At 38.9% G+C, this 17,621-nt stretch overlaps 1 protein-coding gene across 4 annotated transcripts in view; it reads right to left on the bottom strand.

The window, feature by feature from the left end:
- Positions 1-16,658, bottom strand: part of LOC134205268 (protein ovarian tumor locus-like) — a 69,834-nt gene extending 53,176 nt beyond the window's left edge. For 2 of the 4 annotated variants that reach the window (XM_062680365.1, XM_062680362.1), the window contains exons 1-3: positions 16,491-16,650; positions 16,195-16,426; positions 3,310-3,407 (exon numbers count right to left, since the gene is read on the bottom strand). In XM_062680365.1, the coding sequence (XP_062536349.1) occupies positions 3,310-3,407; positions 16,195-16,426; positions 16,491-16,522 (362 nt within the window). In that variant the 5' untranslated portion in view covers positions 16,523-16,650. Of the gene's footprint in view, positions 1-3,309; positions 3,408-16,194; positions 16,450-16,490 lie in introns of all 4 variants that reach the window. The other 2 variants (XM_062680364.1, XM_062680363.1) reach the window with 2 other exon arrangements.
- Between the last annotated feature and the right edge of the window lie 963 nt (positions 16,659-17,621).

Raw genomic sequence — 17,621 nt, 5'->3', positions numbered from 1 at the left:
CAATAATAGTGAGCCGTTCCTATAATTGTGAATCCCATAGGAAACCAATGGAATTCTCTATTATAGGAACAGAAATTAGCTAGTACCACTATGTACCAGTTAATGGAAGAAGCGATTTTGAAAAGAAAACAATATTTTGATGTATCAACAATATTCTTCCTGAAAAGTATTCTATTAGCTTCATCACTGGAAATATATTCCTATTAATTGTCATGAATTAAACAATTTGAACCTGTCACAAAGAGCACCTCCACGGGAGTCCCCATCTGGGTCCATATCGCTATATCTAAGGTATCGAGGTATCTAAACAGGAATGTAAAATAAGAACGCAACTCAAAATTAGCCGTGAGTTTCTAAACTTAGCGCCCCATACTGGGTTGCTAAATTTTAATATTTGAGAAACGTCACTTTGATGTTGATAAAAAATTGCAGGAAATCTGTTTTTCTTTTGAAGAACAATTTCGGCGTAAATTAAATAGCAAGGAAAATATTCATTTTTTTGGATCAGCTATAATGAAGAGCAATGCGCAGTTTATTTAGTAATTGTTGAGTATGTTCTTTAAGTAGTTCTTCCGCAAGTTTTTTTTTTCTGTCATTCATTTAAACATGATTTGCTTTGGAAATTCATCTAGGATCCCTGGAAGTTCCCCAGCAATCTTTAAGTTCTTTTAAGAATCTTTAGCAGCTCTCCCAGAAAAGTTTCAGGATTTGTTCCAGAATCTCTCGGGATTTTTTTTATTGGAATAACCCTATAATTTCTTTTGTAATTGCATCTAAAAACTTAGCAAGTTTTTCCAAGAGACTTCTCCAGATTCTATCGGATGTTGTTATAAAAAAATTTCTTTGGGACATCCTTCAGAGAAAAAAAAATGTGGTAGCATTCCTGCAGCGTTTTGTCAAGAGATTCCTGTAGGAAAACTGGTGGGAATCTCAGGAGGAATTCTTCGACTGCAAGTATGAATCCCCGAAGGAAATTTCCAGGAGGAAGGAAATCCGGGAGATGACGAGTTCCATTCCCGTTTCGGTCAAGGATGTTTTCAAGTGGTCTCCTTGGGCGTAGTTGTCACATAAAATACATACTCATTAGAGTGGGGCGCAGTTGTATGGTAAAACGCAAACTTCGTCCGATCAAGTGAGATCAAGGTTTTTCTGAATCGTTTTGGGACCCCAATCAACTGTGCAAAATATGGGCTCGATTGGTTGCGACCTCGCATGCCGCATCGCGTTTTAAATTTACATGGAGATTAGTATGGGAAAATGTACTTTTTTACATTTTTGCTCTTAGCGGCTTCAATTTATCATCAATCACGTGACTCAATACGTTAGCATATAGCCTGGAAGATGCCGAAAGACTTTGCCGAAGAAGGTACGCAGCTGGAAGGTCTACAAAAAATGTTATTCCGTTTTGAAAATTGATTGTTTAAACCATATGCAAGAAATCAATGTTTCTGCCATCACTATCGGACAACCTGTAATTGTCAGAGTGAAAAACCCATTTTCCTTCTAGTCGTAATTTTTACTTTGTGAAATCATTCCGAAAATCTCCCATTAGCTCCAAAGTCCTATAAAATCAATAATTTTGAAATAACACTCAGTTAAATTATTGCTCCACGTAGTTCGGCAGTGCTGGCAGAATAAATGATTTTTGCATATGGTTTGAACACTCAATCTTCGAAGCGTTATAACTTTTTTCGTGGACGTTCCAGCAACGTGCCTTCTTTAGCAAAGTTTTTCGGCATCCTTTGGGTTATACTTTAACGTAATGTGCCACTTGGTTTACGATGAACTGAAACCTCTAGTAGTAGAAATGCAAAAATATACGTTCTCCCATTCTAATTTCCATACAAACTTCAAACGCAATGCGGAAAGCGAGGAAGCAACCAATCGGTCCCAAATTCTGCACAGTTCTTGAAGACCCAGAATGGCTTCGAAAAACCATTGATTTGCAAAAATGACCATGACGCCCCACTCTAATACTCATGCAATGGTGAGCACAGAAAAGCTTTCAATTAAAAACTGAGGAAATGCTAATAGAAAACTGAGTTGAGCAGCTAGCCAAGTTCCAGCTGGAATGTAGAGCCATTGAAGAAAAAGATGACTACTTTTAGCAACGCCCGGTGAGAACTCAATATGTTTACGAAGTCGCTATACCTAAAACAGAAACCGCCGGTGGGAAGATGGGGGGGGCGCTATTCTAAAATAGCACTCGAGAAGGAGCGCTATAATGAGGATAGCGATGAGGACTCCCGTGTAGGTGCTCTTATGAGTATAAATGAATGTGAATTATGGAATGTATTTACATATTAGTGCTATTTTTACCTTTCTTATACATTTTTTCATATAAAAATATGAAAGCATCATTACCGATAGTTGGATGAATCAGCCCATTTCCTATGTATATTAGTCCAATCACTACTGGAATCACATTGATAACAGAGAAGGAACATAATAAGATTCACAGCTATCGAAATAAACCGAAATAAGACCCAGAGCTTGGGGTTGCGATCTTGTCCCACTTTCCCCTACCTGTGTACGTTAGTGAGTAAAAATATGCAGAAGCTCCTCACCAAGCCCTACCCGCTCCCCCTCCTCTGCTGGATTTTTATTTTGATATCACCCAAACCTAAATTTTGTCTTATTTTTCACTTAGTTTCAATTTTCAGGGTCGTTTATTACTGCCCATAAATTTATAATGATCCCATGTTATATTAATTAATTGATGAACTTTACACAAATTTCTAAAAAATCACTATAGGTAGTAAAAATTAGAAATAAGAAAAACTGCAAGCGTATTAGTGGATGGTGGAAAATTTAAACAAAAAACCCAACCTAATTCACCGAGAGGTGATACTGTCTTTCTCGCATTTAGCCAAGACACCAACCTTATATGACGTTAATATGGTTCGATGTACCATTTTCTTTATAACTTTCAAACGCAACGGTCGATCGCTTTAAAATTTAATAGTGATCAACTAGGCTAGGCCTGTCGAATGAAACTTGTTGCGAGAAAATCGGTTAAGAATTACTATATGAAATGATAGCCTTTCGGTACAACTTTGTTGTACGAGAAAGGAAAAAAAATATGACGTAGGGTTACTGTTTCCGTTTTTGATCTTATAGCTGTCTTCAGTTTCTCGAACTCAATACACTGTAAAGATTACAACGAGGTAGAAATAAATGGAATAGCACTAAAGTCGTCTTATGACAGGTGAAAACATTGATATCAGAGAGCTTAAAATTTTCCTATAATTTCTAATTTGTTCTCTTGTAATAGTTTCTTTAAAGTAGTTAAAAAAGTAAAAGACTTACCGATATACATGCGCCAGTGCATTTAGCTCTATGAATGATCCATATGACCGGAATTTGCTCATTTCGTCTAGATAATCGTCGTAGTTGCCGTTTATTTTCTGTCAACAAAAGATACTTTATTTTTTTATACAACCATTACAATTGAACGAGAAATTTGCGCAGATCTTTTCAAAGGACCGAAGTATTTTTTTTGGCTTACGAACAACGGCTCAATTTTGCTTTTCGAATATTATAGATCGTTTGCAAGTGCTTCAGCGCAGTATACGAAGAGATGTCTACCTTTAAGATCTTATCACGCTCTATAGCATTACTATTAGGTTGTTACGGGGTGGCTTGCACGGTGGCTCCGGATCAGAGAAACGACTGGTATGACGGCGAATGTGAGCAGTTAGTTGAGGAGAAGAATGCAGCATGGGCTAGATTGCTGCAACACCGCACGAGGGCGAACGAGGCACGATACAAACGGGCGCGGAACAGACAAAACTCGATTTTCCGGAGGAAAAAGCGCCAGTAGGAAGATCGAGACCGTGAAGAGATGGAGGAACTGTACCGCGGTAATAACGCACAAAAGTTCTATGAGAAGTTGAACCGTTCACGTAAGGCCATGTGTAAGGACATAAACGGGAACCTTCTTACAAAGGAGCGTGAGGTGATCCAAAGGTGGCGGCAGCACTACGAAGAGCACCTGAATGGCGATATGGCAGACAACGGTGGTGCCATGGTAATGAACCTAGGAGCACGCGCGCAGGACATGCGACTTCCTGCTCCGAATCTCCAGGAAATCCAGGAGTAGATCGGCCGGCTGAAAACAACAAAGCCCCTGGAGTTGACCAACTACCAGGAGAGCTGTTTAAACACGGTGGGAGGCACTGGCTAGAGCACTGCACTGGGTGATTACCAAGGTTTGGGAGGATGAGGTTCTGCCGCAGGAGTGGATGGAAGGTGTCGTGTGTCCCATCTACAAAAAGGGCGATAAGCTGGATTGCAGCAACTACCGCGCAATCACATTGCTGAACGCCGCCTACAAGGTACTCTCCCAAATTTTATGCCGCCGACTAATACCAATTGCAAGAGAGTTCGTTGGGCAGTACCAGGCGGGACTTATGAGTAAACGCTCTACCACAGACCAGGTGTTCGCCATACGTCAGGTATTGCAGAAATGCCGCGAATACAACGTGCCCACTAGAGTGATTCAAATTTTGACTGTTTCGCTCCCCTATGCTTAATCGTTGACATTTGCTATTTCAATAATCCTCCTAAATTTTTACCTAGTTTGCTTGTAATTTGACTGAGCACGAGCAGTTTGAAGTTTGTATGAAAATTAATATGAAACCAGTAACTTTTGTAGAAAACCGTTCAGCAACGTTGCCCATTAATTTCTTAAAATGTATGAATAAATTGGCAAGATAGAAAATTTGGCACGGGAACCGATCGTTTTTGTTGCGAAACGATTGGACACTGGCACGAAAAGTTATTAATAAAATACTGAATCACGGGAAATTCAAGAAAAGGAAATTCACGTAAAAGAATAACATCAATATCAATAATAAGTAATTTTGTTTTCTTTATAGCTTTACTTACAACATTCAAAACGCTTCGCAACAATAACTGACTTTCAGTTTAGAAAGTGTTCTATGAAGTTGACGCGTTGATTATATTCAATTAGTTCATGGGCCACCTCACGGAACGGTCTTTCACATAAGTAGCGATTTCCATAGTAATTTCAAATGAGGCGTGCACATTCAAATTACATCCAAATTAGCTAAAAATTTAGGAAGCCTATTAAAATGGTAAATACAATCGTTTGAGCATAGGGGAGCAAAAAAGTCAAAATTTGAATCACTCTAGTGCCCACACGGGGCAACCCCGTTTGGCATAAAGTCATTTGGCATTAAGCCGTTTAGCATAATGGCCATTTGGCATAATAGTCGTTTGGCATAACGCAATGAAAATGATCTTATTTTCAATAATCATATTCTTTACGCAACTTAAGGCTGGACTTCAACATAGACTTCTTCAGCACATTCAAAGTTAATTGCCTATATGCCGGGTATTAAGCCACCCGGTGTGGAAATTAATTACTATGTCTGAAACTTGATTATGCATATGTACAACATGTAATAGATTTAGTTCGGAAAAGGTATTGGAGGGTAACCGCCCCTTCGGTGGGGTTTGATCCCACGACCCCAGTTCGCATGACAGGTGCTTTCCATACTAAGCTACGAAGGACCTCCGTCGTCCTCCGCAGCTGAGCGGGTACTGATGAAACCAAATTCCCAGCACCAGGTGCCAGCCGATCTCTCGCAATACATTTTCAGAACTAACTCTCTCAAATGTATTTTTGTACACATGTCAACCAAGTAGGATGAGTATTTAGTATTGTCCGGCTCCTACACACTTGCTTCATCAGCAACGGCGCTCAATGAAGTAGGGTTGTGTAAGGTTGTGCCAGTTTGGTCGTCAGATCCCAACACGACCACACAAGCGAAGAGAGATCGCCACTCGAGTTCAGCACATTCAAAGTTAATTGCCTATATGCCGGGTATTAAGCCACCCGGTGTGGAAATTAATTACTATGTCTGAAACTTGATTATGCATATGTACAACATGTAATAGATTTAGTTCGGAAAAGGTATTGGAGGGCAGAGATGGCATACTCCCCAGTGCGTATCAAGAGCAAGAGATTTCGCGCACAGCACACATTTACTTTCAGTGAGAGAGAGAATGCGCGCTATGTTTCTCCACTCAAACGATACGCACGATCCCGGCTATTCCACACAGCTCGCATCGAATGTGTGCGAAAGCAAAAGTGAGAAGTAGCCAAAAGAGCACATTTAAGCGCGCAGCGCTGTGTGCGCAGAGCTACGTACGCAGATCACACTGCGCTTAGCTATGTTTGAGATGACTGGAGTTCGTTCATTGCAGAAGACGGAAGATGTCTTATGAAGTCACTGCGATAATGAAATGTTATATGAATGGAAGTTAAATAAGCTACAAAACGGTGGATTTGGTGTTACACGGTTAGACGACTTTACATATTAGGAGCTGTTCACAAATTACGTAACGGGGAGTGGGGATAAGGGGTGAGATCACACCGAGCATTACGATTCATACAAAAGAAATGAAACCATCCGCATAAAAAATGCTACGAAGTGGAGGGTCTGGTCATAAATTGCCAAATTTAGCCTTACGTAATTTGTGAACGAACCATTAGAGGTTAAAGCTCACGTCGAAAGTAAAATAAGTTAAATTTGAATTGATGAAACCTTGTGGTTATGGTTGTAGTTAAAACTTATAAATGGAATAGTTGGTACTCTTCGATTTTGTCCATTTTACTTAAATTTGGTTTTTTCCACGATAAAGTCAGATTCAAATTAAAGGAACTCAAAATTGAGTTGATTTGCGGCTCCGTTAGGGAATAATAATTCCCAAAAGAATCAAGTAAATAGGGTACAGAAAGCGTTGCGTGATATTTCGATTTTTTTAATACTTTATTAATGTGTTTTTTAATTCTAGATTAAGCTCAAAGCCGTATAAAGGGAAATTATTTCAAATAACCCCCATGCATGAGTAAGTGAATAACATTATTGTTATTATTCATTATTATTCAATCAAATTTTTCAAAAATCGGCAGAATTGAGACGTACGTGTAATTAAGGATGGCCACGACGATTGTACTTACGAATGCATAGTGACCTTCAGTAATATAATTGTCGGGCCTGTGGTGAATAGGAAGGTTGTGAGAAGTGTAACAGTTCACATAGAAAAATTAACAAACACCTACATGTGCGAGACATTAAATGTACAAATATCGATAAAGGATAAGTATTAATTCTTTAACAGATTTTGGAATATGATGACAAGTTTAATTGTTTTATCGTTTTTTTTTTAATTCTCGCTCTAATGCGAGCATGTTATCGTAAAATAGTATACTATAGGTTGTGCAACTAGTTACAAAAGGATGATTTTTTCAGCACGAGTTGTAGGGTATCCAATTATGATGATATGGAAATGCTAATATCATCTTCCAAACTTAGACGTACATGTTCATGATAGAATTAGAGGCGAAAGTATAGAATTGATAGTTCCGTTAGGATACGGCAGGCATGAAGAATGTTTTTATAGAAGTCGATTTGAAAGCGAGCGGAATCGCTCAAATCATTAATTAGTGTACTACCCCTGATGGGGGCATCCTTTCTAAAACATCCATACATGTTTTTAGAAAGATAATGAACTGTGCTTCCATATAAACTAGAGCTCGCAGTTGTGACATATCTTTATAACGAAATAAATAAGCTCATCTCATGCCTGCCATTTGGTTCAAATCATGATTGGATACCCACGTTTCTATATGCATACTACGAGTGCTTAAATGGATTTTATGCAACCCATTTGAGTTTCATAATATTCATTAAAGGACCCATTTCAATGGTATGGAAATGTAGACCGTTTTATAAATCATGCATGATTGAAATCAAGTATTATGAACTGGAATTGCAAAAAAAAAATAATTCAAATAGCTGCCTGGTCTCAAGCTGGGAGGGAGCTCTCGATACTACACATCAAATAAAGTATATACTGTCGTCATGCAACAAGCAAATTTTCAACTGACTAAGTCCTGTTTTGCGTGTTATTGTTGTTATATTGCCTTCAAAAATTTGCTTGCCGAGAGTTTCGTTTTCGGCTCACACTGACAGCTAGATTTCGGCTCGGCTTGACACACACATTTTTCGTATCTGTTTCTCCCTCCCAGGTCTCAAGCAGCCTAAACGATTTTGATCATTTAAATAGTTAAAATACTCCTTCTGAAACGTGTCACAAGGGGACTAAATGATAAAAACCCTAAACATCCACTGAGCGGCGATGGTGTCTCTCTCATGTATTATAACAAGTAATTCGTCAATATCTTCTGATCCCATAGTCCGATCTGGCCAATTTTAAATTGAAAAAAAAAAGATTTTCATCGTTTTTTCATTTGTTTAACGCCAGATTCGTTAGTTATTTTTATATTGTTTTGAACGGTTACTCAGTCTAAAAAGTTTCCCAACGAGTTTTTTGTTTACCCATAAACATTGCTTTCGCTACAAAAAAAATGAAAATCAAAACCTTTATGCCTTTTTCATATATTAGGTATACGGAATTGCTATGGGACCATTCAAAAACCAAACTTTTTGTACTTAGCCTTATCTGATTTTCTTGCAATAAATGAATCAACAGCTTTCATAATGATCTGTTGATTGCAACACTCAAATTAATTTATGAGAAACCCTGATAAAATGATGTCTTTCTCGTGCATCGTAAAATGTATTGAAAAAATCAAAGGTCAAAAAAGCACACAAGGGGAATAGAACGCACTTCTTCTATCATTTTGCATGTTTTTGCATTAATTACTATGCGCCACCATTCCTGAAGAAAAAAAATCGATCTTTAATTTTTTTCCAGGGACTCTTGGAAAAAAAACAATGATTTTTCAATATTTCCTAAATGCAATGACCGATCGGGCCAATTTTCAATAGCAAACTATGGGATTTGCTGCGAGTAAATCGGGTAATGCCAAGTTCCTACAAAATTTGTACACATACACACATACACACACAGCATTTCAGTTCAATCAGTACTGAAATACAGCATTAATATTCACTTAAACCAGTACTCAACATTATTTTACTGGTAAGCACAGTTTATGTGTCACTTTATGGCACTTGACTGGAATCCCAGCAAATGTTAATTAAACACCGTGAATCAGCAATACTCTGTTGCTGAATTCATATAAGCATTGCTCTTTGCTGGAATTCTGTAAATTGGAACTGTCATTATTTCTTTCGGTTTAATTGGTACACACTTTTTTCACAGCCTTTTTTAAATTTACCTACTTGTGGAGTTTTTGGTCCATAATTTTCGCCCAATTGCACAATGTGGTGTTATTTGCATGCCAATGGAAGCCAATAGGCATCAGCTAAAAACTGGTGAAGAGATTGTTTCATATATTGGAAAAATTTTATTAACAATTTTATTAAGCGTTAATTTTATGCCATTTCGAAAAAGGTGGTCGGTTGTTGGTACCCTAAAAAACACTCACAATGAAAAACTATGAAGTGAGGGCGTTATGGCTGGCAAGATCAAGATTTATTGTGTCAATAGCAATGAAATTTATTCCATTTAAGTACATTATACTGATTTTAAAAATTGATAGTATTGCTAAGAACTTGGCTTATAGCTTGAAATTAGGCAATAAACTGATCATTTCCCTTGATAATCACCGGGGTGCCGACAACCGAAATAAGTAATCCTTTTGAAAAGTGAATTCGATCTAGAATTTTATTCGTCAAGGGAAGAACAACTACAACTGAGCAACTGAAAAAAGTCACGCAAACATCTATTTATTTTCTTTGTTAAAAAAAATGAAAATGTGCGAAACTGTCATTTATTTAGATTCAGCTTTGTTGGTTGATTTTTTCGCTGCAATAATTGCTAGATTGCACAAACAAAATCAGCAAGATTTTGCTGGATTTCAGCAATAAATAATAGTGTGAGGCTTTTTTTAAAAAGTTAAGCGAAAGTTGTTGAACGAAATATAGTGCCAAAGAGAATGAATGCGCGTTGTGAACAGCACATGCAAAATTTCCATACTCATCAGAATTTTAGTCTTGGGCAATATTGTCTGTTTTAGCCGTGATTTTCACATGATAAAAACCTATGAACCTAGATATCTATCGGAGGTTATAACTAACAGAACAGAAGGAATGAAGAAAATCCATCTTGCCATTTTGCGGATACAAACGCAGAACAACTCATTTCTATAGAGAAGAAAAAGAAGAAGATAATTATTGTGTATCCACATTATGCTTCCAGGAAATTTGACGGCATTCAACCTTTTTGTCACGTTTGAAATTAAATCAGTTTTAACCAAAAGTCAAAAATTATTATTTACGGAAAAACTGTTAAAGCGCAAATTTTGTTAATTTCTTTAACGTTTAGAATAATTCTCATTTCATTTCTAATTCAAGAAAAAACAAAAAATTCAAATGTCATTTACCTGCATTAAAATATAGAGACATTTCTTAAACCACCCAAACTTTCAATATGTTGTGCATATGAAAAATAAAAAAAATCTTCACGAAAATAATCCATTGTCGAAAACACCAAACAAGCAAACCAACGACGCTCATATACTGCACTAGCACGCCGATGATTCATTAGCATTTTGTTTAACACTGCGAGAGCACAGAAAAGTGCACACAGCAGTGTACGCGCAGCGCTGCGGCACTGAGCCATCATTTGCTCCCGCTCGGATACGACGCAGAACCGAAAGCAGCCACTCGCAACGCAGTATCTCTCACATGAAATGTTTAGTTGCTCACACAAACCTTTTCTCGCGCAGCGTCATCGAGCTTGGGGCTGAGTGGCTGGTTTTGTTCGCAGTAGTGTGAAAGAGCGCTCTACACACAAATTGTTGGAAGATGTGTGCTCTGCGTGGATCGTGCGTGCGCTATGCCAACAATGGAGGGTAACCGCCCCTTCGGTGGGGTTTGATCCCACGACCCCAGTTCGCATGACAGGTGCTTTCCCTACTAGGAGCTAGTGTAGGAGCCGGACAATACTAAATACTCATCCTACTTGGTTGACATGTGTACAAAAATACATTTGAGAGAGTTAGTTCTGAAAATGTATTGCGAGAGATCGGCTGGCACCTGGTGCTGGGAATTTGGTTTCATCAGTACCCGCTCAGCTGCGGAGGACGACGGAGGTCCTTCGTAGCTTAGTATGGAAAGCACCTGTCATGCGAACTGGGGTCGTGGGATCAAACCCCACCGAAGGGGCGGTTACCTCCAATACCTTTTCCGAACTAAATCTATTACATGTTGTACATATGCATAATCAAGTTTCAGACATAGTAATTAATTTCCACACCGGGTGGCTTAATACCCGGCATATAGGCAATTAACTTTGAATGTGCTGAACTCGAGTGGCGATCTCTCTTCGCTTGTGTGGTCGTGTTGGGATCTGACGACCAAACTGGCACAATCTCACACAACCCTACTTCATTGAGCGCCGTTGCTGATGAAGCAAGTGTGTAGGAGCCGGACAATACTAAATACTCATCCTACACACTTAATCAGGCTTCCGCTGTTCGGTATTTTTTTTTACAGATTTTAATCTGTAAAACGAGTTTACTGTAATTTCAGTAAAATATGTACAAGTTTGCGGAATGAGCTGCAAACAAAACACTATTTTACAGATAACCCAGTAAATTTAATTTATAATACTGTATACCGTAATGAAAAATACTGTTTTTTTTCGGTAATTTATGTTTTCGTCGGTAGCAGAAACAAAATCGGTAAAAAATTGCTGATAAAGCCAGTAAACATGCTAACTTTACCGAACTGTCCGTTTAAATCATTATAGTTTACCGACTGTCTCAGTAGATATTTTTCTAATGCAAACCTATCCGCCATTTTCGAACCGTCGGTCTCAGCTTGTCTGCACGTTGGTTTTTGTTCAATTGTAGTGTTTATTGGAACTTTCGCAGAAATTTTGGCCAAAAATGGAAAACATCGTTTGTAACCTGATGGACGTTGATGTAGGAGTGGAAGAATTGTTCCGTAAGTAATTCTTTACTAATTATATTTTCTTCGCAGTTATTTTAAGCAAACAACTAAAATGGCGGACGTTGAAATACAATGTTTTTTCTGCCGGCGCTCCGTGCCAGGTTATGTGCAGACTGCAGGGGCTACATCGGCACGTGAACTCGCACATCCGGAATGGCGAAATAAGTCCGGATTTTTGTTTTTTCGATTGTACTTTCGCACAATGTCAGTTGCGATACCACAATTTTTCGTGTTTGATACGACACATAAATAGTTTGTAAGAAAATTAAACATTAACCCTTACTTTAAATAAATAAACAGTTTTTTTTAATTGAAAATATGAACATTGATTTCAAAATAATTGTCATATACCTACAATAATAACTTTTGTGGGTGATTTGGTTCGAAAAAAGAAATATTTTCATATATTTTTATGAAACATAAGAATTATTTTACCTTTTCATATATTTTTATGAAATATTCTGCTTTTTACAAAACCAAATCACCCATAACAACCCATTGATCGGTAAAATTTACACATTTATACCGAAAAACAATGTATTAAAATTTACCGACGTCCTGTTATTTAGAATCAAATTTAGTGATAAAATTACCGAACTGCCCGTCTATTTATTACTGGACTAACCGTAATTTTTGACAGCTCATGATCAACTTTTATTAACTGGGCGTTCGGTAAACCAAAAAATTACCGGGTTGATTACCGAGCGCTCAGCTGTTTGAAAACCCGGTAAAATTTAACCGACCCCAGTAATCTGAGTTTACTGTGTACTTGGTTGACATGTGTACAAAAATACATTTGAGAGAGTTAGTTCTGAAAATGTATTGCGAGAGATCGGCTGGCACCTGGTGCTGGGAATTTGGTTTCATCAGTACCCGCTCAGCTGTGGAGGACGACGGAGGTCCTTCGTAGCTTAGTAGGGAAAGCACCTGTCATGCGAACTGGGGTCGTGGGATCAAACCCCACCGAAGGGGCGGTTACCCTCCAATACCTTTTCCGAACTAAATCTATTACATGTTGTACATATGCATAATCAAGTTTCAGACATAGTAATAGACTTCTTGGTATTGACAATAAAAAAGGCGCATGCTTTCAAAGAAGGCATCATCAACTCTTGCATTATTCCGAGCAATCGCGTAATATAAAAGAATGAATGATCTCCCTTTTTGCATTGCACCGAGCAAATGGTCCCTTCAAAGGATGGCATCATCAATTTTTTTGGATTATCCTGAGCAATCGCGTATATTAAAAAAAAGGAATGATCTCCCCTTTTGCATTGCACCAAACAAACGCGTGCTTCAAAAGAAGGCATCATCAACTCTTTTGCATTATTCTGAGTAATCGCATATATTAAAAGAAGGAATGATCTCCTTTTTGCATTGCTCCGAACAAACGTGTACTTTAAAAGAAAGCATCATCAACTCTTTTTCATCATCCCGAGCAATCGTGTAATATAATATAAAAGAAGGAATTATCTCTCCTTTCGCATTGCACCAAGCAAATGCTTGCTTTAAAGAAGGCATCATCAACACTTTTACATTATCCCGAGAAATCGCGTAAATTAAAAGCAGGAATAATCTCCTCCCTTTTTGCATTGCACCGAGCAAATGCGAGCTTTAAAAGAAGGCAGCATAAATTATTTTGCATTATCGCGAGCTATTGCGTAGTTTAAAACAAAACGCGTGCTTTAAAAGAAGGCATCATCAACACTTTCGCATTATCTCGAACATTCGCGTAATTTAAAAGCAGGAATGATCATTTTTGCATTGCTCCGAACAAACGCAGCTTTAAAAGAAGGCATTATTAGCTCTTATTTATTGTCCCGAGCTATTGCGTAATTTAAAAGGAGTATCCTCCCCTTTCGCATTGCACCGAGCAAACGCGTGATTTAAAAGAAAGGCTACATCACGTGTTTCGTCTATCTCGAGCAACCGTTTGATTTAAAAAATGATGCGAACAAAAATTCAATAAAATAGAATTACTTTTACTTACACTTTTTGGGGAATAATACGTTCTGAGGAATGGCCTCCTATGTGTAAATGAAGGGAAAAATCATATTGTAATTATAACCTACATAAATGCCAATAACAACTTTTCTGAAAGAATTGTCATTTTTCTGAGTACATATTGTTTTTAATCAATTATGCCATACGACCATTATACCAAATTAGTTTATGCCAAACGGCTTTATGCCAAACGACGTACCTCCTGCCCACACATCATCTATTTATCGACTTCAAAGCCGCATATGATACAATCGATCGAGAACAGCTATGGCAGCTAATGCACGCAAACGGATTTCCGGATAAACTGATACGGTTGATCAAGGCGACGATGGATCGGGTGATGTGCGTAGTTCGAGTTTCAGGGGCATTCTCGAGTCCCTTTGAAACGCGTAGAGGGTTACGGCAAGGTGATGGTCTTTCGTGTCTGCTATTCAACATCGCTTTGGAGGGAGTAATACGAAGGGCAGGGATTGACACGAGTGGTACGATTTTTACGAAGTCCGTCCAGTTATTTGGTTTCGCCGATGACATTGATATCATGGCACGTAACTTTGAGAGGAAGGAGGAAGCCTACATCAGACTGAAAAGCGTCGAAAATAAACACGTCGAAGACGAAGTACATGATAGGAAGAGGCTCAAGAGAGGTCAATGTAAGCCACCCACCACGAGTTTCTATCGGTGGTGACGAAATCGAGGTGGTTGAAGAATTCGTGTACTTGGGCTCACTGGTGACCGCCGATAACGATACCAGCAGAGAAATTCGGAGGCGCATAGTGGCTGGAAATCGTACGTCCTTTGGACTCCGCAAGACGCTCCGATCGAATAGAGTTCGCCGCCGTACCAAACTGACTATCTACAAAACGCTTATAAGACCGGCAGTTCTCTACGGACACGAGATCTGGACGATGCTCGTGGAGGACCAACGCGCACTGGGAGTTTTCGAAAGGAAAGTGTTGCGTACCATCTATGGTGGGGTGCAGATGGCGGACGGTACGTGGAGGAGGCGAATGAACCACGAGTTGCATCAGCTGTTGGGAGAACCATCCATGGTTCACACCGCGAAAATCGGAAGACTGCGGTGGGCCGGGCACGTAGCCAGAATGTCGGACAGTAATCCGGTGAAAATGGTTCTCGTCAACTATCTACGGGAACAAGAAGGCGAGGTGCACAGCGGGCAAGGTGGATCGATCAGGTGGAGGACGATTTGCGAACCCTCCGCAGACTGCGTGGTTGGCGAAGTGCAGCCATGGACCGAGCTGAATGGAGAAGACTTTTATGTGCAGCACAAGCCACTCCGGCCTTAGTCTGATAATATATAAAAAAAAATTGTAAATTACTTCATTCAGAAACTGCCTCAATCATTCAATCAAAAATTCCTTCAGGTATTCCTTCGAAAATTCCTCCAGGAAATGAAATTGGAAATTCCAGGCGGGTGCCAAGCTGTTAAATGTTTGTTGCCTCTAATCAAGCGAATGCCAACGGCGATATTTTCCCTTGTTAAATTTCCTATGTTGCTAACGTATTCATACATTGTATGAGGTGAACCGGTCAAGGGCCGAAAACCTCATTAATAAAGACAAAAAAAAAAAAAAAAAAATCATACATTGTAAGAGCCTAATGGGCAATGATGCGGAACGGTTTTGGACAAAAGTTTTTTCATAGCAATTTTCATGCAAGCTTCAAACTGCTTGTGCTCAGTTAAATTACATCCAAATTAGCTAAAAATGTATGACGATTATTAAAATAGCAAATTCCATCGTTGAAGCATAGGGGAGCAAAAAAGTTCAAATTTGAATCACTTTACTGAACATGTTATCAGGTCAAGGAAGAACGAGTGAAATACTCATTCAATGGATTAATAAGAATAGGTAATCATATTAGCAAACGTTTTATGCTGCTTGCTACCTGTTAGTATTCAAGCAGGTCGGGTATGAGAGTTGATGCAAAAATATCAGGATGCCAATGTCGCTGTTGTTCGCGTGCCCAAGTACTGTTAGCATTCTGAATACTTAAAAAAAAACACTATTTCTGTTCAACTTTGTTGACTAAGTAACTTTGACCTAAGTAAATCTTAAAACTGATAGGCTGTCGTAACAAATAAATATACTTATATATTATATTGTACATGGTAGATATGGTCGTTTTACCCAGAGTGTAATATGTATATAGAAACTTTGGTTTTACATGCCTAAATTATTTCAGTCCTTAGAAAAGTTGAACAAGAATGTTGATTTGATTTGAATGTTGTTGATCAACTTGCCCTTAGACTTACCTTCTCGTACTGATCCCGCCTCTTGTACATAAACTTAACGCAATCCGCACGGACTTTATCGTGATACAGCTGTACATCGAACACTTGCTCCGAAACTACCCGGAACAAGCAAGTGGAATCGCGAGCTGTGTGCTTTCGGTAGAATCCTTCACGTTCAAGGAACTGGTCATACGGGTCCGGAGCTTGACGGCTGCCTGCTGCGAAAGGTCGGTGTGCAGTTGTCTCCATAGCGCTGTAAAATTCAGTGAACGTGGTCTTAAAACTTAAGTGTCTTTATCAAAATGTTAAATTCATACCAATAATGGCTTCCTTTCTCAATATTTACCATCGGCGGCCAGTGAAAATGAAATTTTGTAATCGCGTTGCTTTTGCTTGTTGGTTAGCTTCTTTTATCCCGCTTTTACTTTGGCTTGGGAGAGAGTGGGATTCTGCAAATGCTTCACTCTACACGGATAGATTAAACAACCTATAATAAAGTAGTTTTATGGACAGGGGTGGATTTCACAGTCGAGTAAAAGGGGCGAACACAATGCTGCGTCATCGCAGTATTGTCGCGCTTATCTTTTTCTAGAATGCTGCGGCGGTCTTAAGGTGCCCTCAGACGTTACAAGCAAATCACTCGCAACGAGCATTTTGCTCGCAGAAAGTGACAACTGTCAAAAATTTGCCTGTCTGACTACACTGAAAGCGCTTATTGCTAGTGCAGCATTAAATAAAATATTAAGATTTTCACATATTTTACTAGAAAGAATAATTTACGTTTTTCAAATTATGCCAAACGACCATTAGGCCAAACAACCATTAGACCAAACGACTTTAGGCCAAATGACCATTAGGCCAAACGGCCTTATGCCAAACGTCATTAGGCCAAACGACTTTAGGCCAAATGACCTACAACCTGGCAAGTGCATACGGTGAGTGAGATTTTCATTGACTCTGTTGTGTTTATAGTGACCGTTGCGATTACCTGCGAAGCAACCAGCAGGAAGCCGCAGTATTCTATTTTATCTCGAGATGCATAATATATAAAGCGTTCTATAAAGCCCGCGACTCCGCACTGTTTGTCATAAATATTGACAAATATTTGTCGTTTATCCCGATTTATCCAGACATCTATCAGACTGATTAGAAATCGACATGGATTTCAGGCTGACTTGACAAATATTTGTCATCATGACAAACAGTGTACTGAGTGCTAAACTTTTTTCCGGAAAGACAATACAGTCGCGATCCGCTGGTTGGGCGACGACCTCGACCCAACTAACGAATTCGGTTTTTTAGTTGGGCCAACTGTCAGCCATTTGAACACGTGTATTTCGACTTGAACATCACAAATGATGTCCAGTGACACTCAATCCCGTTTTCCGTGTTTACATTGAATTTTGACGTACGGCTGCTTTTTAGTTGGGCCATGACCCAACCAGCGG

This window comes from Armigeres subalbatus, chromosome 1 (assembly GCF_024139115.2).
Source record: "Armigeres subalbatus isolate Guangzhou_Male chromosome 1, GZ_Asu_2, whole genome shotgun sequence".
NCBI classification, from domain to species: domain Eukaryota; kingdom Metazoa; phylum Arthropoda; class Insecta; order Diptera; family Culicidae; genus Armigeres; species Armigeres subalbatus.
The sequence above is the reverse complement of the archived record's forward strand: the minus strand, read 5'-3'. Positions and strand labels throughout refer to the sequence as shown.